The sequence below is a fragment of the Melozone crissalis genome, unplaced genomic scaffold (assembly GCF_028551555.1).
Source record: "Melozone crissalis strain CALT ecotype California unplaced genomic scaffold, PUWL_Pcris_2 ptg000016l_1, whole genome shotgun sequence".
In the NCBI taxonomy this organism is placed as follows: Eukaryota; Metazoa; Chordata; class Aves; order Passeriformes; family Passerellidae; genus Melozone; species Melozone crissalis.
The window spans coordinates 21,190,726-21,207,003 of NW_026535794.1; the positions used below are offsets into that span (position 1 = coordinate 21,190,726).

Below are 16,278 nucleotides of genomic sequence, written 5' to 3' on the forward strand. Positions count from 1 at the left end.
CTGCAGAAGAAAACTTAAGTGTTCAGAGAGGACACCAGCTTCCACTACTGCCTCCTGGAGGACTATGGCAAGGCAGAGTGGAACTTTCTTGTTCCCATTCTGCTGCACTTACACTGATGTTCACCAGACAACACCAAGCATGGTGGCTCTCCCATCTTAAAAGAGGTTTAAATACTGGAATTGTCAGCAAAAGGGCAAGCTAGTCTCTCTTAACCCCCATTCCAGCTAAAGCCTTCATGTAGCTTCTGTAATACCAACAAGCATTTGGGAACTAGTCTTTCCTGGAAAAATAAGTTAATGCACCAAGTCAGCTGTTAAGCTTGCAAGGTGCTGTCTGAGATAAGGGCTCACATGAACTATTTCTTTGCTACATAAGTGCTGTTTTATAAAGCCAAGTTTTAAGGTACTTCAGGCATTCTGACATTTAGTAACTGCATTAACTAGTATATGGAAGCAAGATTAATATTTATTAGCTTGAAGTATCATATTTTATTCAAGTGATATCATAATACATTATGCATCTGCCAGTTATAATCCATTTTAATTGGTTCCAAAACCTAAGCAGTTAATAAGTAAGACAGTTTATCTAGTTAAACTGAAAAAAACAGCATTCCACACAGCCAGTACTAAAGATGTCAACCGTATAACAATTCCAGCATTATGTTGTTATGGCTTTCCAGAAAGTCATGAAGTTTAACAAATTAGAACACATCAAGAGCCATTTTCCAAAGATTTATTGAAGTAGCGACAGGTTGCTCATACTGTGCTGGAAAAAGCAGTTTTATTGAATTCAGGTACTTAAAAACAGTATTGCAGCACAAGATATTGCTATTTGTAAACTAGACTCCATTGTAAACTCTAATCCTTCAGGGAGAGTCAGTTTGCAAGATCTAAGACCTATTTCCTAGCATAATCATCTTGCGCTCATGGAAAAACTGCAGAAAGGCACTTGAAAGCTGTTTCTTCCTTTAAGACATGGACTTTTTCAATCTTGCTGGTAAGAGTTTCTCCTTTAGTAGGAATGCATCTTCACTTCAGCTTTACTCCAAGTCATCATGATGCTGGGAAGTTTCATTAATAACCTAATGAAAAACAGAAATGCTTGCATTAAGTTTTAGTAGGAAGATTTTTGTGGTTTTTTTAAGGGTTAGAAGTGGAACATCCACTTCCAAAATGTGAACAAGAGGGTATCAGCTCTCACTTATGAGAAATTCCAGTTTGTAAATAGCATACAGAAACCATTCAAATTTTATTTACTTACACCAACAACAGCATCTTATCCAAAGCAAGTAAAATAACTCTGTTTACTGTCACATGTTTTCCTAAGGAAATATATTGAGAATTTGCCAACTAAGCTGAACTTAAATACTCAATACAGAGGTAACAGTCACCAACTTAAAGTTTTACTATCAGATGAATTTTGATTTATTTTTTTTTCAGACAAACCTATTTGCTATCCCTGTATGTTCACACAGCTTGGAATGCCAGTTGCTGTTCTACTCAATACTTACTACCACATACAAGCTGCAGTAAGCAGTAGGCAAGCTTAAGAATTTAAGATTACCAGCTGTGATAGAAATAAAATTAAAGTTACCACCAACCTGTCCATCTCTAGTTTCGACGGTCTTAATTAGAAGTGTTCTCTTTGAGTGAGTGTCAACCATTGGCTGAGACTCAATGTTGGTTTCTGCAGAAGAAGATGTAATATTACCAATAGTCTAGATGAAGTGCCTCCTCAAAGAAATGAGGTGTAACAGATTTTAGTGTCAACTTTCAGAATCCCAATTTAGTATACAAAGAAGTCTCCTGCTCTGAATAAGCCAGGTCTTCCACATTTTTTTCTCTGTGCCCCTTAAAGCACTTTCAGCAGGTATCCAAAGTAATCACTTGCTATGTATCAATATTTAAAAACATGTGTCCAGGAACAGAAGAGCTGCTACCATCAAAGGTTAAGTAGTTGCAAATACTGTAGTCGGGTCCAAGAAGAGTATTCACAACCAACTGCACTTATACAAGTTCAAAAAACAGCATAAAATCCACAACCCTCATGCTAATGATAGAGCAACTGCCTAAACTGAAATAGCAAAAACAGCTTACCTCTCAGGTTCAAAGAAGCAAAGGTTGGAATAGGCATGTTAATCCTGAAGGAAAAAAGAAATGGGTAAAATCAGATATGGGTATAAAGTATCTTCTAATAATTTCTGGCTTTAGAAAAATGTTTGCATGTGATTACCTGCTCTCTTCACCCTCCAGCAGTTTTCTGTAGGTGGCAATTTCAATATCAAGAGCCATCTTTACATTCAGCAGGTCCTGGTACTCGCGGAGATGGCGAGCCATTTCTTCCTTCATGTTCTGAATCTCATCCTGCAGACGCCCAATAGTGTCTTGGTAGTTAGCAGCTTCCACAGCGAAATTCTCCTCCATTTCACGCATTTGGCGCTCCAGGGACTCATTCTGGAAGAGAATACTGAAATCAAGCACTGCTGCAGGTCAGCAACTCTTCCTCACCCTCGAGACCCTCAACATTTTAAAGAAGGAAAATTGTGTTACATTAGCATCCTTTCCAAAAATGCCCAGACAGGTCCCAAATTTGTCATCTCCTTATCTTCCCTTTGCAGAGTCAAGGAGAGTTATTCTGCGGCGTGATCTGAAGTGTGCCACATATTTGTTGTGCCAGGTGGCAAAGCCATCCTCTACAGTAAGCCCAACACATGCAGTTCAAGTCAGCATGCAGGCAGTCCTTAGTAGAGGAGATCTGCAGGTGGGCTAAACACTGTTCCATCCATTTCAAGCATGTCTTAAAGGAGTCGTGTTTTAGCAACAGCAAAATTTGCACCTTTCACTGCTCCTCCAGGTTTTTTAAATAACTTTATCTGTACCTGACAGACAAGGCATAAACACTTTCTGAAAAAGTGCTAAATAAACAGTGAATATTATAGCAAGAGAATTAACTTATTGTTTACAGCTTAAGACTGATTCAGTGTATCAGTCTAGCCAGTGCATTGTTGTGCATGCACACAAACTGAGCCCACAGCATCCTTTTCAAAAAGTATTAATGTGCTGCTGAATTGCATGCCAGATTACCTGCATTCACATCCAAACTGACAATTAAACTGCAGTGCAGTGCTTAAAGCTGCAATGAAGAACAGCTGCTGTCCTTTACTTACGCTTCCCTTAAGAGCATCGACCTCGCAGGTGAGAGACTGGATCTGTCTGCGGTACTCATTGGCTTCCTGCTTGGCCTGGCGCAGGGCATCGTTGTTCCTGTTAGCAGCTTCAGAGAGATCTGCAAACTGGAAAACCCCAGTCTGGTCAGGATAACACTTCAACAGAAACAGTGAAACACACCTTCTGTGGACACAGCAGTTGAGGACAGCTGGAGGTATTACAAGGGTTAGCACCTGAAGTGCTTAAATATTAGTATTATTTCTGAAGTGTCTCTCTATTTCTAAATGTTATATTAGAATTCATAGCAAACTTTCATACTTGTTTTCCTGCCCTGTACATTTCCCATCTTTTCACTAATTTTTCCAGGCCAGGAAAGACTCCCAGTGTGCACCCATTACTTTGCTGCTGTAGTTATGGCACAAAATGTTTTCAGTTATACCCTTCCCAGACTAGGATTTAAAAAAAGACTTTGTGTCATGGTTATGTTCATGTCCATTAGAGAGACAGAGGGAACAGCAAGTGCTACATCAAAGCTGTTAAATAGAATTAGTTCCAGTGCCTGATGCATTTTACTTACTTTGGACTTGTACCACTCTTCAGCTTCCTGAAGATTCTTAGCAGCAACACTTTCATACTGTTGGCGAACATCCCGCAGGGCAGCAGTAAGGTCAGGCTTAGAAACATCCATATCAATTTGGATGTGCTGTTCCTGGAGTTGGGCCTGCAGTTCTCGGATTTCCTTAGAGAGAAGCAGACACTCAATATTATTGCACAAAAGCACTCAGATCATACACAGGTGAAGACTCTCGGGCAGAGCTTCCTTGCTAGACAGTCTGCATCTAAACACAGACCTCATTTCTCAGTTTACCTCATCATGAAGTTTCTTCAAGAAGACAATCTCCTCTTGCAGGGACTCAACTTTGCGCTCAAGATCAAGACGTGCCAGAGAGGCATTGTCAACATCCTGACCAGAGAGAAGAACAATTCATAAGTTTACAAAACTGATGTAGAGAAGTGTCTTACAGCAAGTTCAGCAGCATACAGGCTGATGCTACAACTGAACTTTTGGGCAAGACGATAGGAAATCGAAAACTGTAAAAAAACCTTTTTGCCACCTCCTACCTTACCTTTAAACCTTAGATATGCAGCTTTATTATGAATTTGAAAACTATACCACATATGTTGATTACATCTTTGCTCACATGCTGCTAAGCATGATCAAGTGCACACAGATCATAGTGAGTGTAAATCCTTCAAGTACTTGAGCCAGAAGTCTGCAGTAAGTGCCTCTAGCTTGACTACACTGACAAAGAGCTGCACTTTGCAAACTTCCATTCTTTTCAGTGGGGCTTAAAAGTGCAACACGTATGCTGTCAGGCCTGTCAGTGGGCTTAGCTTATGGACTGCCTGGTGAAAAAGCACAGAGCCCCCTAGGCACACAGACCACACTTTTAAAGCAGACTTGTAAAGCTGGTGAGGTATGTGTAAGAACTGCAGTATTCACAATGCAGGTCAACAAACCTCCCTTGAGAAAAAGAAGGTGTGAGCATAAACACAAACTGAGCTACTCATCATTGCCTACACCCTCACAGTTTCTGGCAAAGGCTCCACCTTTTGCTGCACAGAGATAGTCTTAATCAACAGCAAAAATTCATTTAGAGCATAACAGAAGACACGTCATGAATGTTATAAGGGAACAACTTGAATTCGTTCAAAAATATAAGACTACACATTGATTGGCAACTTCTTACATTTTGAATGTGTAAGGCCTTTAGTTGCAAAGGGGAAGATTGTTCCTTTCACGCTAGTTACATACACAGCCACATGCTTGTGCTCACAGGGTATTAACATATCAGGTTCTCACAGCTTACTCTAAAGCTATTTTGGATTGCCCAAAGCATAAGCATTCCTAATCAGCAGCTTTCTTTATTATGGCACCTTTGAAATAAGGAGTGTTTTCTTCAGACTCCTAGAAAGCCTTTCCTTGGATCACTCATACTTTGGGGCAAGGTCCTTGCTCCAGAAAAATTATCCTGTTTACTTTATCCAGCAAAATACCCCTTTCATGCATCATTCCATAACTTTTCTATCAATTCCAGTTTTACACCCACAGTTCACATCAGCTCTGTTTTTCAGTTCAGGGAAAGAATTTCCTAATTAATTTGTTCTCCTCCCCCCAAAACCCTCATGATCATTCTGGCAGAAAATTACATGGCCATGACCCAACATGTTTACATAACTGGCCAGACATCCAAAGATTTTCTAGAGGATTTTGCAGAAAACTTCACCCTGAAGGCTATTTTTTTAAATAACAACTGAATAGCTACAGGATTTTAAGACCTTATAGTAAATTGAAAGCAAGTTAAACTGAAGACACTTAAAACATGTGGCATGCACTTTACTATATGCTATCATTTATGTATTCCCTATCATTAAATTTTGGTGTTTCAGTAGTTTCTAGATGTGTGGAGAACCACATAAATGAATTGGCTACTTGTAGCCTGAACAACAAGTACAACTTGTTTGCAGTTGGAATACGTGCTGATTTTATCCTAGGAGCTTCTTCAGTGCAAGCCACACACTTTGCAGGGTTGAGCATCCATGTTTACTTTAGGACAAACCTCAAGTTAGCCAGGACCTGACCTGTTAGGTTTGTCACAGGTTGAGGACCTATTCCTTGCTGCTAGACTAGCTGGCAAAGCTGCAGAAACTTTTTCACTGTGATGCTTGTCCTGCCCCAAAAGGAAAGTCCCCACTGAACTTTCACATACACTTTTTGCAGTACATCCCTCAGCACATGAGTAAAATCATATCTTTGTCCAGAAGAAATAAATTAAAATTCAGTACATATGAGCTGAACAGTCTCTGAAACTGGCAGCTTTTGGAAATAAAAGCTTAAGTTCAAATCTTTGTTCTTTATTTTAAAATACTGAAGTACACAACTGCTCCTTCTGATGATACATCAAAACAGGAAAGCACTTGCTGAAGTGATCCAAATCTATAACAACTATACAACTTTCCAGTGGAAAAATATAATGATTTAATAGAAAGCTGTGCATTGTTTTAAAATGGAAACCGCAACAGGATATTTCAGCTTCAGTGTTCTGTGAATTTAATTTCACTTTCAGAAGAACAAGCTTGCACTGAAACAGATTTAGATTTTAAAACCAACATGTTAACTCCATCCTTGCCAGTAAGGAAAAATTAGGTATGACTGATGTTCAAATCAAGCACACCAGCATGCACCAGTTATGTCATGAGTGGATTTAGTGTAGAGTTTCCATAAACAATGATTTGCATTTCTTATGCACAAGCTACAACTTAGGAAGGTAAATGGATCCAATTCTGACTGTCCTGAATGCACACATCTGCTGGAGGCTGAGCTTCTGAGTGACCCCTTTCCAAATACAGGGAAGAACTGGACAATGAGTATGGGGTAGGCACACCAAGCTAAGCTCACTTTAGAGCCCAGAGCCTCCATGAGACTCAGCTGGGTTGAAACGCAGACATGCCTGAAGTGCACCAATTAAATATGAAAGATCATGTAAAAGCCAACCTTAAGTCAATTGATCCTTCAAATGAATTCAGCAATGAATCAGAGCAGATGAGGTCTCTAAAACTTAAGTTAAATGCTCCTTCATAAACTTCACACTACAGTAAATTGTCTTAGCACTCATTAAAAAATAAAACATAAGCTTAAATTAAGGCAGCATCTCAGACTGTTGTTTAAAACTTCTGTCCCCAGAATGCCAGTGGAGGCTGAATTCCCAGGCTCTGAATGGGAGTAGGTGTTTCAGTTTCCCCACACTATCTCCTGAACACATCTGCTGTCCTTCAAGGACTGTAAATATACTGCAGTCAAAAGCCTTTCCCAGGGAAACGCTGACAATCAAGTGCTGATTTCCTGAACAGTGACTTCTGTTAATGCCTATGAAGAGCTCTGGGACAAAGTCAGCCTGTACCCAGCTGCCTGGTGATAAGAGGAGTCACTTCCAGTCTGAAAGAATGCTAGCAATGCTGTTTTACACCAGGAGTTTTAGAGAAGAGACCTTGTTTTGAGAAGGCACATTCCTAAATATCTCTTAGTCCAAACAAGGCTTAATCTAAGTTGAAAGCTGGTTTTGCACAAGTGAAAACTTGAGCTTAAGAATTTTAGAATACTGTTTGCACAGTTGTTTCTGGTTGTCATGTAGATTTACTTTATCTGGATAACATCACAGCATCCTACAAAGACTAAACTCTAACATAACTTGTTTCCTAGGTTAACATCTTTGTTTTAGAGAGGATTAAGTTTAATGTTCTTCATGGACACCCAGAGGAGGCAAACTCAATCCTGTGACCTCGCCCCAAGGAACATACTGTCTACTTCTTGTCAGCAGACAACACCCACATAAAAAACCTTCAATTTGAAACTGTTGCCCAGTAATGGGCTGACCAGTGATTCATCAAAAAGGAGTTCTGTTTTGTACAAAAACTGGCCCATAACAGTCACATTTCATTAGAAATATTCCCGCACCATTACACATTTAGTAAGAATGCAGCCCACTGCGCCCTCCCCTCCGACACAAAGGGATCTATTATTTCAATCTGCTGCCACCACACTTGCCATAATGCCTGTATCTGCATTCCACGGTGAATCCCATAGAAACCATTAATACCCTTCAGCCAAGCGAGCAGATGGCCCCCTTTCACTTTTATTGGATCGGAAAGTGATTCCATGTTGGGGTGTTTTTTGTAAAACGGGCTAGACTTGGATAAAGCAGGACAATAGTTTACCTCCCCTCCCCTCAGACTGTAGCATCCCCCTAAAGAAAACACGGAGGGCTCGCGTGAGAACTGACGGAACCTCTTTGTGCAAGGAAAGCAAACTCCTGCGCTCCCACCCTCCGCCCCAGGCACAGCCGCCACCTCCTCGGGCCCCTCCCTCCTCCAGCACCGCTAACCTGTCTGAAGGACTGCAGGGTGTTCTCGGCCTCCTCCCTCTGAAGCATCTCCTCTTGCAGCCTAGAAGGGACAAGGTGGCGGTGAGGAGGGAGCGGGGGTCCCCCAAATCCCCCCGCCCACCTGGTACCGCTCGGGATGCTCCGCGCCAGGGGACAGGGCGGCGGGGAGGCAGCGGGAGCGGCGGCAGCCCCAGCCCGCCTTCCCCCGCGATACTCACTTCTCCCGCAGCCGCATGATGTCGTCGGCGAGGTTGTCCCGCTCCACTTCCACTCGTGCCTTGTCGTTGGTGAGCTGGTCCACCTGTCGCCGCAGCTCCCGCATCTCCTCCTCGTAGAGGTCGCCCAGGCGGGACGTGCCCTTGCCCTTGAGCTGCTCCAGCTCGGCCAGCAAGATCTTGTTCTGCTGCTCCAGAAAGCGCACCTTGTCGATGTAGTTAGCGAAGCGATCATTAAGCTCCTGCAGCTCAACCTTCTCGTTGGTGCGGTTCGCCTTGAACTCCGTGTTGATGGCGTCGGCCAGGGAGAAGTCCACGGAGTCGTGGAGCCGCATGGGCGGCATGCTGCTCCGCAGCCGCACCGACGTCGTCTTGGTGGCGTACATGCCGCCGGGCGAGGCGGACACGTACCGGGCGCTGCTGGGCCGCAGGGCGCTGCCCAGCGAGTACCGGCTGCTGGACGTGATGTAGCGGGTGCCGGTGCTGGGGCGGCTGCCCCCGCCGAACATGCGCCGGTACGAGGAGTTTTTCGTGCTGATGCTCATAGCGACGACGGCGCGGGCTTTGTAATCCGGGAGCGGAGCGGGACGATCTGGGTGTGCGGCAAAGAAGGGCGGTGGCTGTGGCCAGGGCCCCTTCTTATGGGCGCCGCGAACCCGCCCCGCGGAGCCGCCCCGCTCCGCCCCGCCCGCGGGGAAGGGGCGGCGGCCGCGGACACAAAGGCGGCGAGCGGGGCGGCCGGGCTTGGCAGGGTGGGCGGCAGCCTGAGCGGGGCTGGGTCCCCAGGGGCTGGCGAGTTTCCGCCGGGGCTGCGGGACGTGGCAGGGCGGTGTCCCACACGGCGGGCGCGGGGAACCCCGGCACGGCGCGCCCCGGTAGCACGGGCTGACAGCGGCGGCATCTTCGGCGTCGCGGAAATGGGCGCTGGGTTTCCCCTCTTATCTCCTTGTCCCCCTCCAGAGTGAGCGTGGTGGCTGCAAGAAGGAGCTGGCAAGTTTAATGTCACAGGCCTGGCAAAATACTCCGAATAATTTATTAAAACCCCTCTATAGGTATGATGTATGTTTATCTAGTATTTTTCTAAGAACCTTCCCTTTCCTTTTGAGTTTTCCAAAGAGTAAGATCGGGGAAAAATTATGCTAACTACTCACAAAGGGCTGCCAAGTGTTCAAAATAAGCCAGAAAATAATGTATGTGTTTTCTTTAGCTGCCTCCCATGATAGCAATCTCAGCTCCTATGATTAAGAATGAACTTTCCAGGTTAAATATGTTTTCCTTGTAGCTCGGTAAGCAGTTACATGCCTAAGGCATTATTGTACCAATGATCCCAGGAATAATTTAGGGGTTTTTTTGTGTGGACAGTGCATTATTGAAATTGCTGCATCCAGGATCTTGCTCCCGGAAAATAACTAGGGCAGTAGCAGGCTTGATTTTAACAAAGGTTTGTTTCTCCACTTCTGTACCAAACAGACTTTGCTATTAATTTTGGTAGGCATATGGTCAGAGTCTTAGGAGAGCATCTGGCCACATGATAATTGTTCATTAACTACGATCTGCAAATACATACAAATATGTGTAAAATAAAAGGCCAGACAAAAATCCCAGTGTTTTCAGAGCAATTTTACTATCAAAACAGGACTACCAGCAATGGAAAAGAGTGATGTAGGTAGTACAGGGCAGTAGCAATGGAATAAAAGTTAACAGAGAAAAACTTTGAGTAGCAGCAGATTGTTCCAGCATGAATGCAGAGGTTGCTTAAGGAAGATGACAGAATCTCTGCCTTTTAGATAACTTTAAGCTTGAGTGGCCAAAGCACGATTCACATTCTGAAATTCTGCACTGATGCATCAGGTAAGGGACATACTTTTTTCTCTCTGCCACAGGAAGTGAATGATACATTGTAGACATATTATCTGTAATGTATTGCTTCAGCACTTAGGGGATGCAAAACTACCATTGATTTTTGATTCTTTTTAGCTTGCAGTCCTGCAGGAAGAAATCTCTTCACTGGAAGCTCTGATAAACTTGAACATGAACAGTGGGTAGAGAAAAAGGTAATCTTCACACCCCATTTCACAGTAGTCAACTATTGTATTTCAGGTAGTGTACTTTACAATGAAGAAAGTGAACTATATATTTTATTAAAGATCTTGTTTATTTGAAAGAAATTCTGCTTTGCTTTCATTCTGTTGGCAACCAGAAGTGCAGGAATGCAATTTGTATCTAAAAGTAAGTCCTTGAGGTTTTAATTTCTTTTGTTCACTGGAGCTTAGTCAAGCAAAGGAAGCTGACAAGGTTGAGCCACTGAAGTGCTTGCAGTATAAGTCCTGGGCTACAGCTCATTCCATTCACCCACTGAATAAGAGGCAGAGGTCACACAGCATTCCTGAGGCTAAGGGTTCCCAAAGCCCAGCCTGGATGCTGTTGTGCTGCCCAGTCCTCTCAGAGCTCTATTTAAGCCATCAAGTTTGAGCTGTAAGCCTTTGAGAACCCTGGCACAGAAGTACATACTCATTCTGTGAGTAGGCAAAAAGCAAAACAGCACATAACCAACAATCTCATGGATTTAAGATGCTGTACTCAGAAATACTGATAGCTTTGGTAGACTGTTGTTTTTTAAAGGTGTGCTGGTGCCCCGTCTGTTTTTCCTAACAGAGCACAACTTATACTTCACAAAATCTTCAATGGCACACATATGCAAGAATCATCCCCATTGAGAAAATGCTTTGCCCCTAAAATAAAGGTATTTGTTTTAGTAAATATGACCACCCAATTCATGTTTCGAGTGTAATTTCCATATGTTTATGTCACTGCTGCCATATGTGCTCTTGGCCACCTGCCTCATTTCTGTGTCTCACCATGAAATGTTCAGATATTGTTGGCTGTTGGGACTACAGTAAACCTTTAAGTGCCTTTTACTGGTTGGCACTTATAAAGATGCACGAATGGAAGAAGCTGTATGTTTCTTGTAAACTGTAATAAATTTAAAACACATTTGCATTGCAAACCCCCAAGGGGATTAAAATGTGTTCCCTTGAAATAAAAAGATCTTTCCTGTCCTTCTCAGAAGAGGCTGTCTCAGTGTAGCCATAAACATCATGAAGAGTGTACTTTGAATGGAAATGGAATCACAGTAATGTCTAGTTTCATGGAAAATGCTATGGGACTCTCAGAGGCGGTGGCTGATGGAGATCCTGACCATTTCTGACATGAAGAACAGACAGCTAAGAGCATCACTCAGCACCACGTTGGGGATTATTCATAAACTACTGGTTGTCATCTGTGCTGTTTACTGCAATGCCTTCCCTTGCAATTCCAGTGTGCAGTCATGCAGCTGCCTGGTCAGCCCACAACATCACCTCTACAGAAGTAGATCAGAGGTAATGGCACTCTTGAAAATACAAACAGTTTCAGTTCAGACTGAAATTTTCTTTTATGCCTTTTTTTTGCAGCCTTTTTTTCCCCACAGATAATTATTATTGGCTTACTGCCAAGAATGAAATACAGAATCAAATCCTAGAAATTTAGCAAAAAAAGACACCTGTATTTTGTGCAACTTTCATTAATGGGAAAAGTAGATATGAATAGAGAAAAGGTACGAGGGCCTGAATGGCTTTATACTACATATTGGTTATACTAAAAATTAAAAAGTCCATATAACAGAATTTCTATTATTTCCTTGCAAAAATATCTGGTCTGAAAACATAATTGAAAAGCCTAGAATTCACTTACTTTTTTTTTTTTTATTCACCATTTAATTTAAACAGTAAGAAACGAGAGTAATTTTATCCAAATATTGAATGTGCTTTCCAGTTACATAAACCTGGACTAAACAGATGTGAATGCTTTTCTTAATCAGATTTATGCTCTTTTTCTAAAGTTTCTGCTTCCAGGAGGTGTAGAAAGGCACATAGAGATTAAATACCCATGAAAAAACATCCTGCCGTGCAAATACAATAATTTTTGTGTCAGTACCATACAGTAGCCATAAGCCCAGGCATGCATGGGGCTGTAGAGGCATTCCTTCACACATCCCCTGCACCATGACTATCAAACAAACTCTGGGCAATAGGGACACATTTTAACATGAGGAAATAAAAGCCCCTTAACACCCTACAGACAATTGAACCAGAGGAACACTCTGTAGTGCTCAGTCAGAGTAAATGCTGTGGCCTATCACTTCAGTGACTGCTGTGGCTTTCACTGTCTAAGAACACCTTCAGCCATGGCCTAAAACCACAAAGACTGCTATAATTTTGAAAACAGAAAGGTCCCTGTTTGAGAAACAAAGGGATTCTGGCTGTAATCTTCAGCTGGGAGAAGTCTCTCCCTTTAGCTGAGAGCCAAGTGTAAGGAGGAACCCCCAAGAAAGGCCAGTGCATCCAGGGAAGTGATGGTTTTTCTGAACTCTTATAATGCATCTCCCTGCATTCTGACTAGGAGAAGCTGATTTGGATTTCTGAATTATTACCAGAACATCTGTTTCAGCATTGAATTCTCCCCTTGTGAGTAACTTCCTTGACTAATTTTTGTCTTGATAAAGAAACTGGCAAATTCTTTTATGAAATTTATTTTTAAAAGTATGTTGCCTATTGTCATTGCCAGCGTTGCAAAGCATATCAAATTGGTATGACTAGCTGCTGATTTTTCCAAGTAAATGACTAGGTTATATACTCAAAACTAACCAAGTCTGTCTGAAATATTCTATTTTAATGTATATGAACTATATGAAACTGGCAGGGGTTTCATCATTAAGGAAGTGATTTGAACATGAGTCAAGGCACCCTGTCGCACAATTTACATTTCCAAAGAATTATTATTGTCATGCATGAGGTGTCTCTCTACTATGGTTTCTAATTGCCAGAATAGGAAGTTTTTTGTATCAAAATAGGACATTTTTTGTACCAAATCAGGTGCTCATTTTCAAAGCTACTACAGTCCTGTGCCTTGAGGTTGTATCAAACACCATGCACACCTCTAGGAACAGAGGAGAAGTTTTTAAGCTCTATCACAAGGATAGCAATTTATATAATCTATTCTTTAAAAAATAAAAAAACCCCAAAACCCTGTCTCACTTCATTTAACAGCAATAGCACTGACTGCTGAATGGCAGCAATACAGGAATGACTGGGACATATAGAATGAGATTTTCCAAACTGAGAAAAGGTTTGGCATGGCTTAAGGCTCAATGGTCAACTCTTTAGGCAGAACAAATTTTTAGAATACACAAAGTCTCTCAGTCTTGATTTTGGGTGCCCCAAAACAGATAATTTGAAATTTTATGTCTCCACATCCTTGTTTAATGAAATTTGTATATTGTGAAAGACCAAGAAATTGTTCAAGGATCATGATAGGCACTTCGTAAGGACTATTTAACTTAAATATCAGAAAAAATTAAGCAGCTCAAGTTTTCAGGAGAATCTATGCAAAATACATAGTGTAGCTTTTTTTTTTCCTTTGCCACACTGCTGACCTGGCCATCCTGGCCTTGCTCAGCACTAGGTTGCAATTTCTGCAGCAAACTCTTGGTTCAGGTAGAAGTCAACAGCGTGGCTGAACAGTTACTTGTCACATGACAATGGGAAGCACTGTCTTGGTTCACTGTTTTAAATTTTGAGGTTGCAAACTTTTTCAAGGATGAATCATCCATCCATCCATCCATCCATCCATCCATCCATCCATCCATCCATCCTCTCTTTGAGAAAATCTAAAAGAAGTGATTCTTGTATGCCATTAATGAACCCTGTCAGTTAAACACTTACTACTTCTTTTTGGCCAAGTTTTTTCAACTCAAACTGCTTAAAGAGCTCCTCTAGCCAAAAAACAATTAATTATGAGAAGTGATTTCATTCTTTTCTCTCCCCCACTTCCATCACTTACAAAAAGCATAAATAGCATAATGTTTTCTTGCCATGATATACCAGGAAATGATGATCTTTCTGAGGAAGAGGCAGGACACAGCAATGGAATCGTTAATTGCGTGCAGCAATTGTTCCATTCTTCCTTTGAGATGCCCAGGACAAGCAGAGCAGTACTCGCTCCTTGAAGGCCAAGTTTTTAGTGGATTCCTCAGTCCAAGTTCTTGTGCCAAATCCTGGGTTCCAATGAGACTCATAAACTGAGCATACATTGTGTTAGCCATTCTGGGATTAATTGGCTCCTTTCAAAGGGAAGAGGCGGTGCTGCACACACCCCAAAGCTGAGGAGACTGAGTTTCAAAAAAGACATTCTGTTTTTGCATGCCAGCTCTATGCCTAAGTTTTAAGCATAAATATACTCTGTCTAGTTGGGATTAAGGAGGGAAGATGATTTAAGGTGCATAAATATTGTGGGCCATAAGGAATTGAGTGGAAACTTAGTTAAATACAGAAGAGATGATGCATATGGCTGGAGAAGGAAGAGAGCAAATGTCTGGAAGGGTAGAGGTGTCCGTACCTTTTCACATGGAACAGTGTCCCAATACAAAGACAATTCACTGTCTACCCGAAATTTTCCTTAGGAATTTGGTCTTGTATATGGTCCAATACACATACTAGGCAGAAGAGAGTATGTGTAGGATGACAGGAGAAAGGACCTGACAACTATTCAGGAGCTTTGTAGATGTTTCAGTTTTGCTAACTTGGACTTTTGCCAGTGTTTGTAGCTGTTTATTTGACATGGATCAGGCATTTTTATAAACTCCACGACAGAATTTACCAGGCCTACCATGTAAGTCCAGCACATCAGGATGGAAAAACATACGGGTCAGATGTCAGGATATTTCAAAGGGAGAGGCATGGTTTTCTCTGAATATGGTAATGCCACTGACCTGCAGTTGTATTCTGAAAATAATCAACTTCTGTCATATCAAGAGGAATCTTGAGAGCTATCCCACAGATGAAGGACACGATACTATTGTACTACAATATACATGAAGCCTGGACTGCCAATGACAATGCGAATTATTCACAGTTTAAGTTAATTAATTACTTGAGTTTAATATTGTTAGGTTTTGAACAACGGCGTCCTATACTGTTGGAGATGAGTGCTACATCTGACGTGGCACCAAAATTGTGATAAAATCATCTTCAGGGACTTCATCTAACATGTAGGGTTCCCAATGGGCAATTCCAACAATCTCCCATTGTATTTTTCTGTTGATTTATGTGAAACATATTTGCTGGAGTTTTAGTAAGCCTAACTCCCTACCGCTGAATTTTGACACTGCCAGTCCGTTCTGGCATATGTCTTGTGCAAGAAGATTTCTTCAGAAATAACTATTTTAGGCTTTCTTGGTCCTTTTAGGCTAGGCTTTTTGGGGCTTCTCTCTGCAAGCTGTCTTGGTAAAAAAAACATTTAAATTTCACAGTCCTTTTTCTAAAAAAAACATTTGTTTCAACTTTAGAGAAACTTAAAGCTTTTGTTCTTAGTTCAGGCAAAGAGGAAAGGGGAACAGGCCCCAAAAGCAGCCAAAAATTACACTAGTACATTTTTCCTAGATTTCTTTCACAATAACTTTTCAATTTTTCCTTTATTTCAGTTTATCCTTACAAAATCTCACAACTTCTTCAACTCTCTTGTTTTATTATAGACTATTTTCCAAGAGCCTTTTGGGTAGATATTATATTGGTGTGTTTTACAGATATCTGTAGACATTTCCATGCCAGAAAGAGAATATCTTAAGTACGATAACTTTTGCAATTGCAATCCATAACTGATATCAAATAGTTGTATATTAGCTTTAAAGTTACTCATTTGCAAATGCCTGCAACAGAACCAGGGTGGAAGACATCTCTGTGCTGCCTAGGCACCAAGTGCTCGGCTTCTTGGGCAGATCTTACAGTACTCACTGTATACAATTTTGATTTAATCTAATCTGAAGGTCACTCAGGAGGGCCACAGTTACAGCTCTGCTATGGCTGCATAAAAGATTTTCTTTCTCTCTGGAGAAAATACCCTTCTGCTGAAATCCT

The 16,278-nt window shown here is 41.7% G+C and overlaps 1 protein-coding gene across 1 annotated transcript; it reads right to left on the reverse strand.

Annotated features, from left to right (window-relative positions):
* Nucleotides 1–448: 448 nt before the first annotated feature.
* On the reverse strand, nucleotides 449–8,948 carry VIM (vimentin). The gene is made up of 9 exons (XM_054273523.1): nucleotides 8,330–8,948; nucleotides 8,112–8,172; nucleotides 4,037–4,132; nucleotides 3,746–3,907; nucleotides 3,168–3,293; nucleotides 2,234–2,454; nucleotides 2,098–2,141; nucleotides 1,602–1,687; nucleotides 449–1,082 (listed from the first exon to the last, which is right to left on the reverse strand). Exons 1-9 carry the CDS (start codon nucleotides 8,869–8,871, stop codon nucleotides 1,041–1,043), a joined length of 1,380 nt encoding a protein of 459 aa, XP_054129498.1. The 5' UTR covers nucleotides 8,872–8,948; the 3' UTR covers nucleotides 449–1,040.
* Between the last annotated feature and the right edge of the window lie 7,330 nt (nucleotides 8,949–16,278).

Excerpts from the sequence above, each read along its gene's own strand:
- VIM (XM_054273523.1), bottom strand. The coding sequence starts at position 8,871 with ATGAGCATCAGCACGAAAAACTCCTCGTACCGGCGCATGTTCGGCGGG. Across the intron at positions 4,133-8,111 it reads CCCTGCAGTCCTTCAGACAG|GATGTTGACAATGCCTCTCT; the intron begins GTTAGCGGTGCT and ends CTCTCTGGTCAG. Across the intron at positions 3,908-4,036 it reads TGAAGAAACTTCATGATGAG|GAAATCCGAGAACTGCAGGC; the intron begins GTAAACTGAGAA and ends CTTCTCTCTAAG.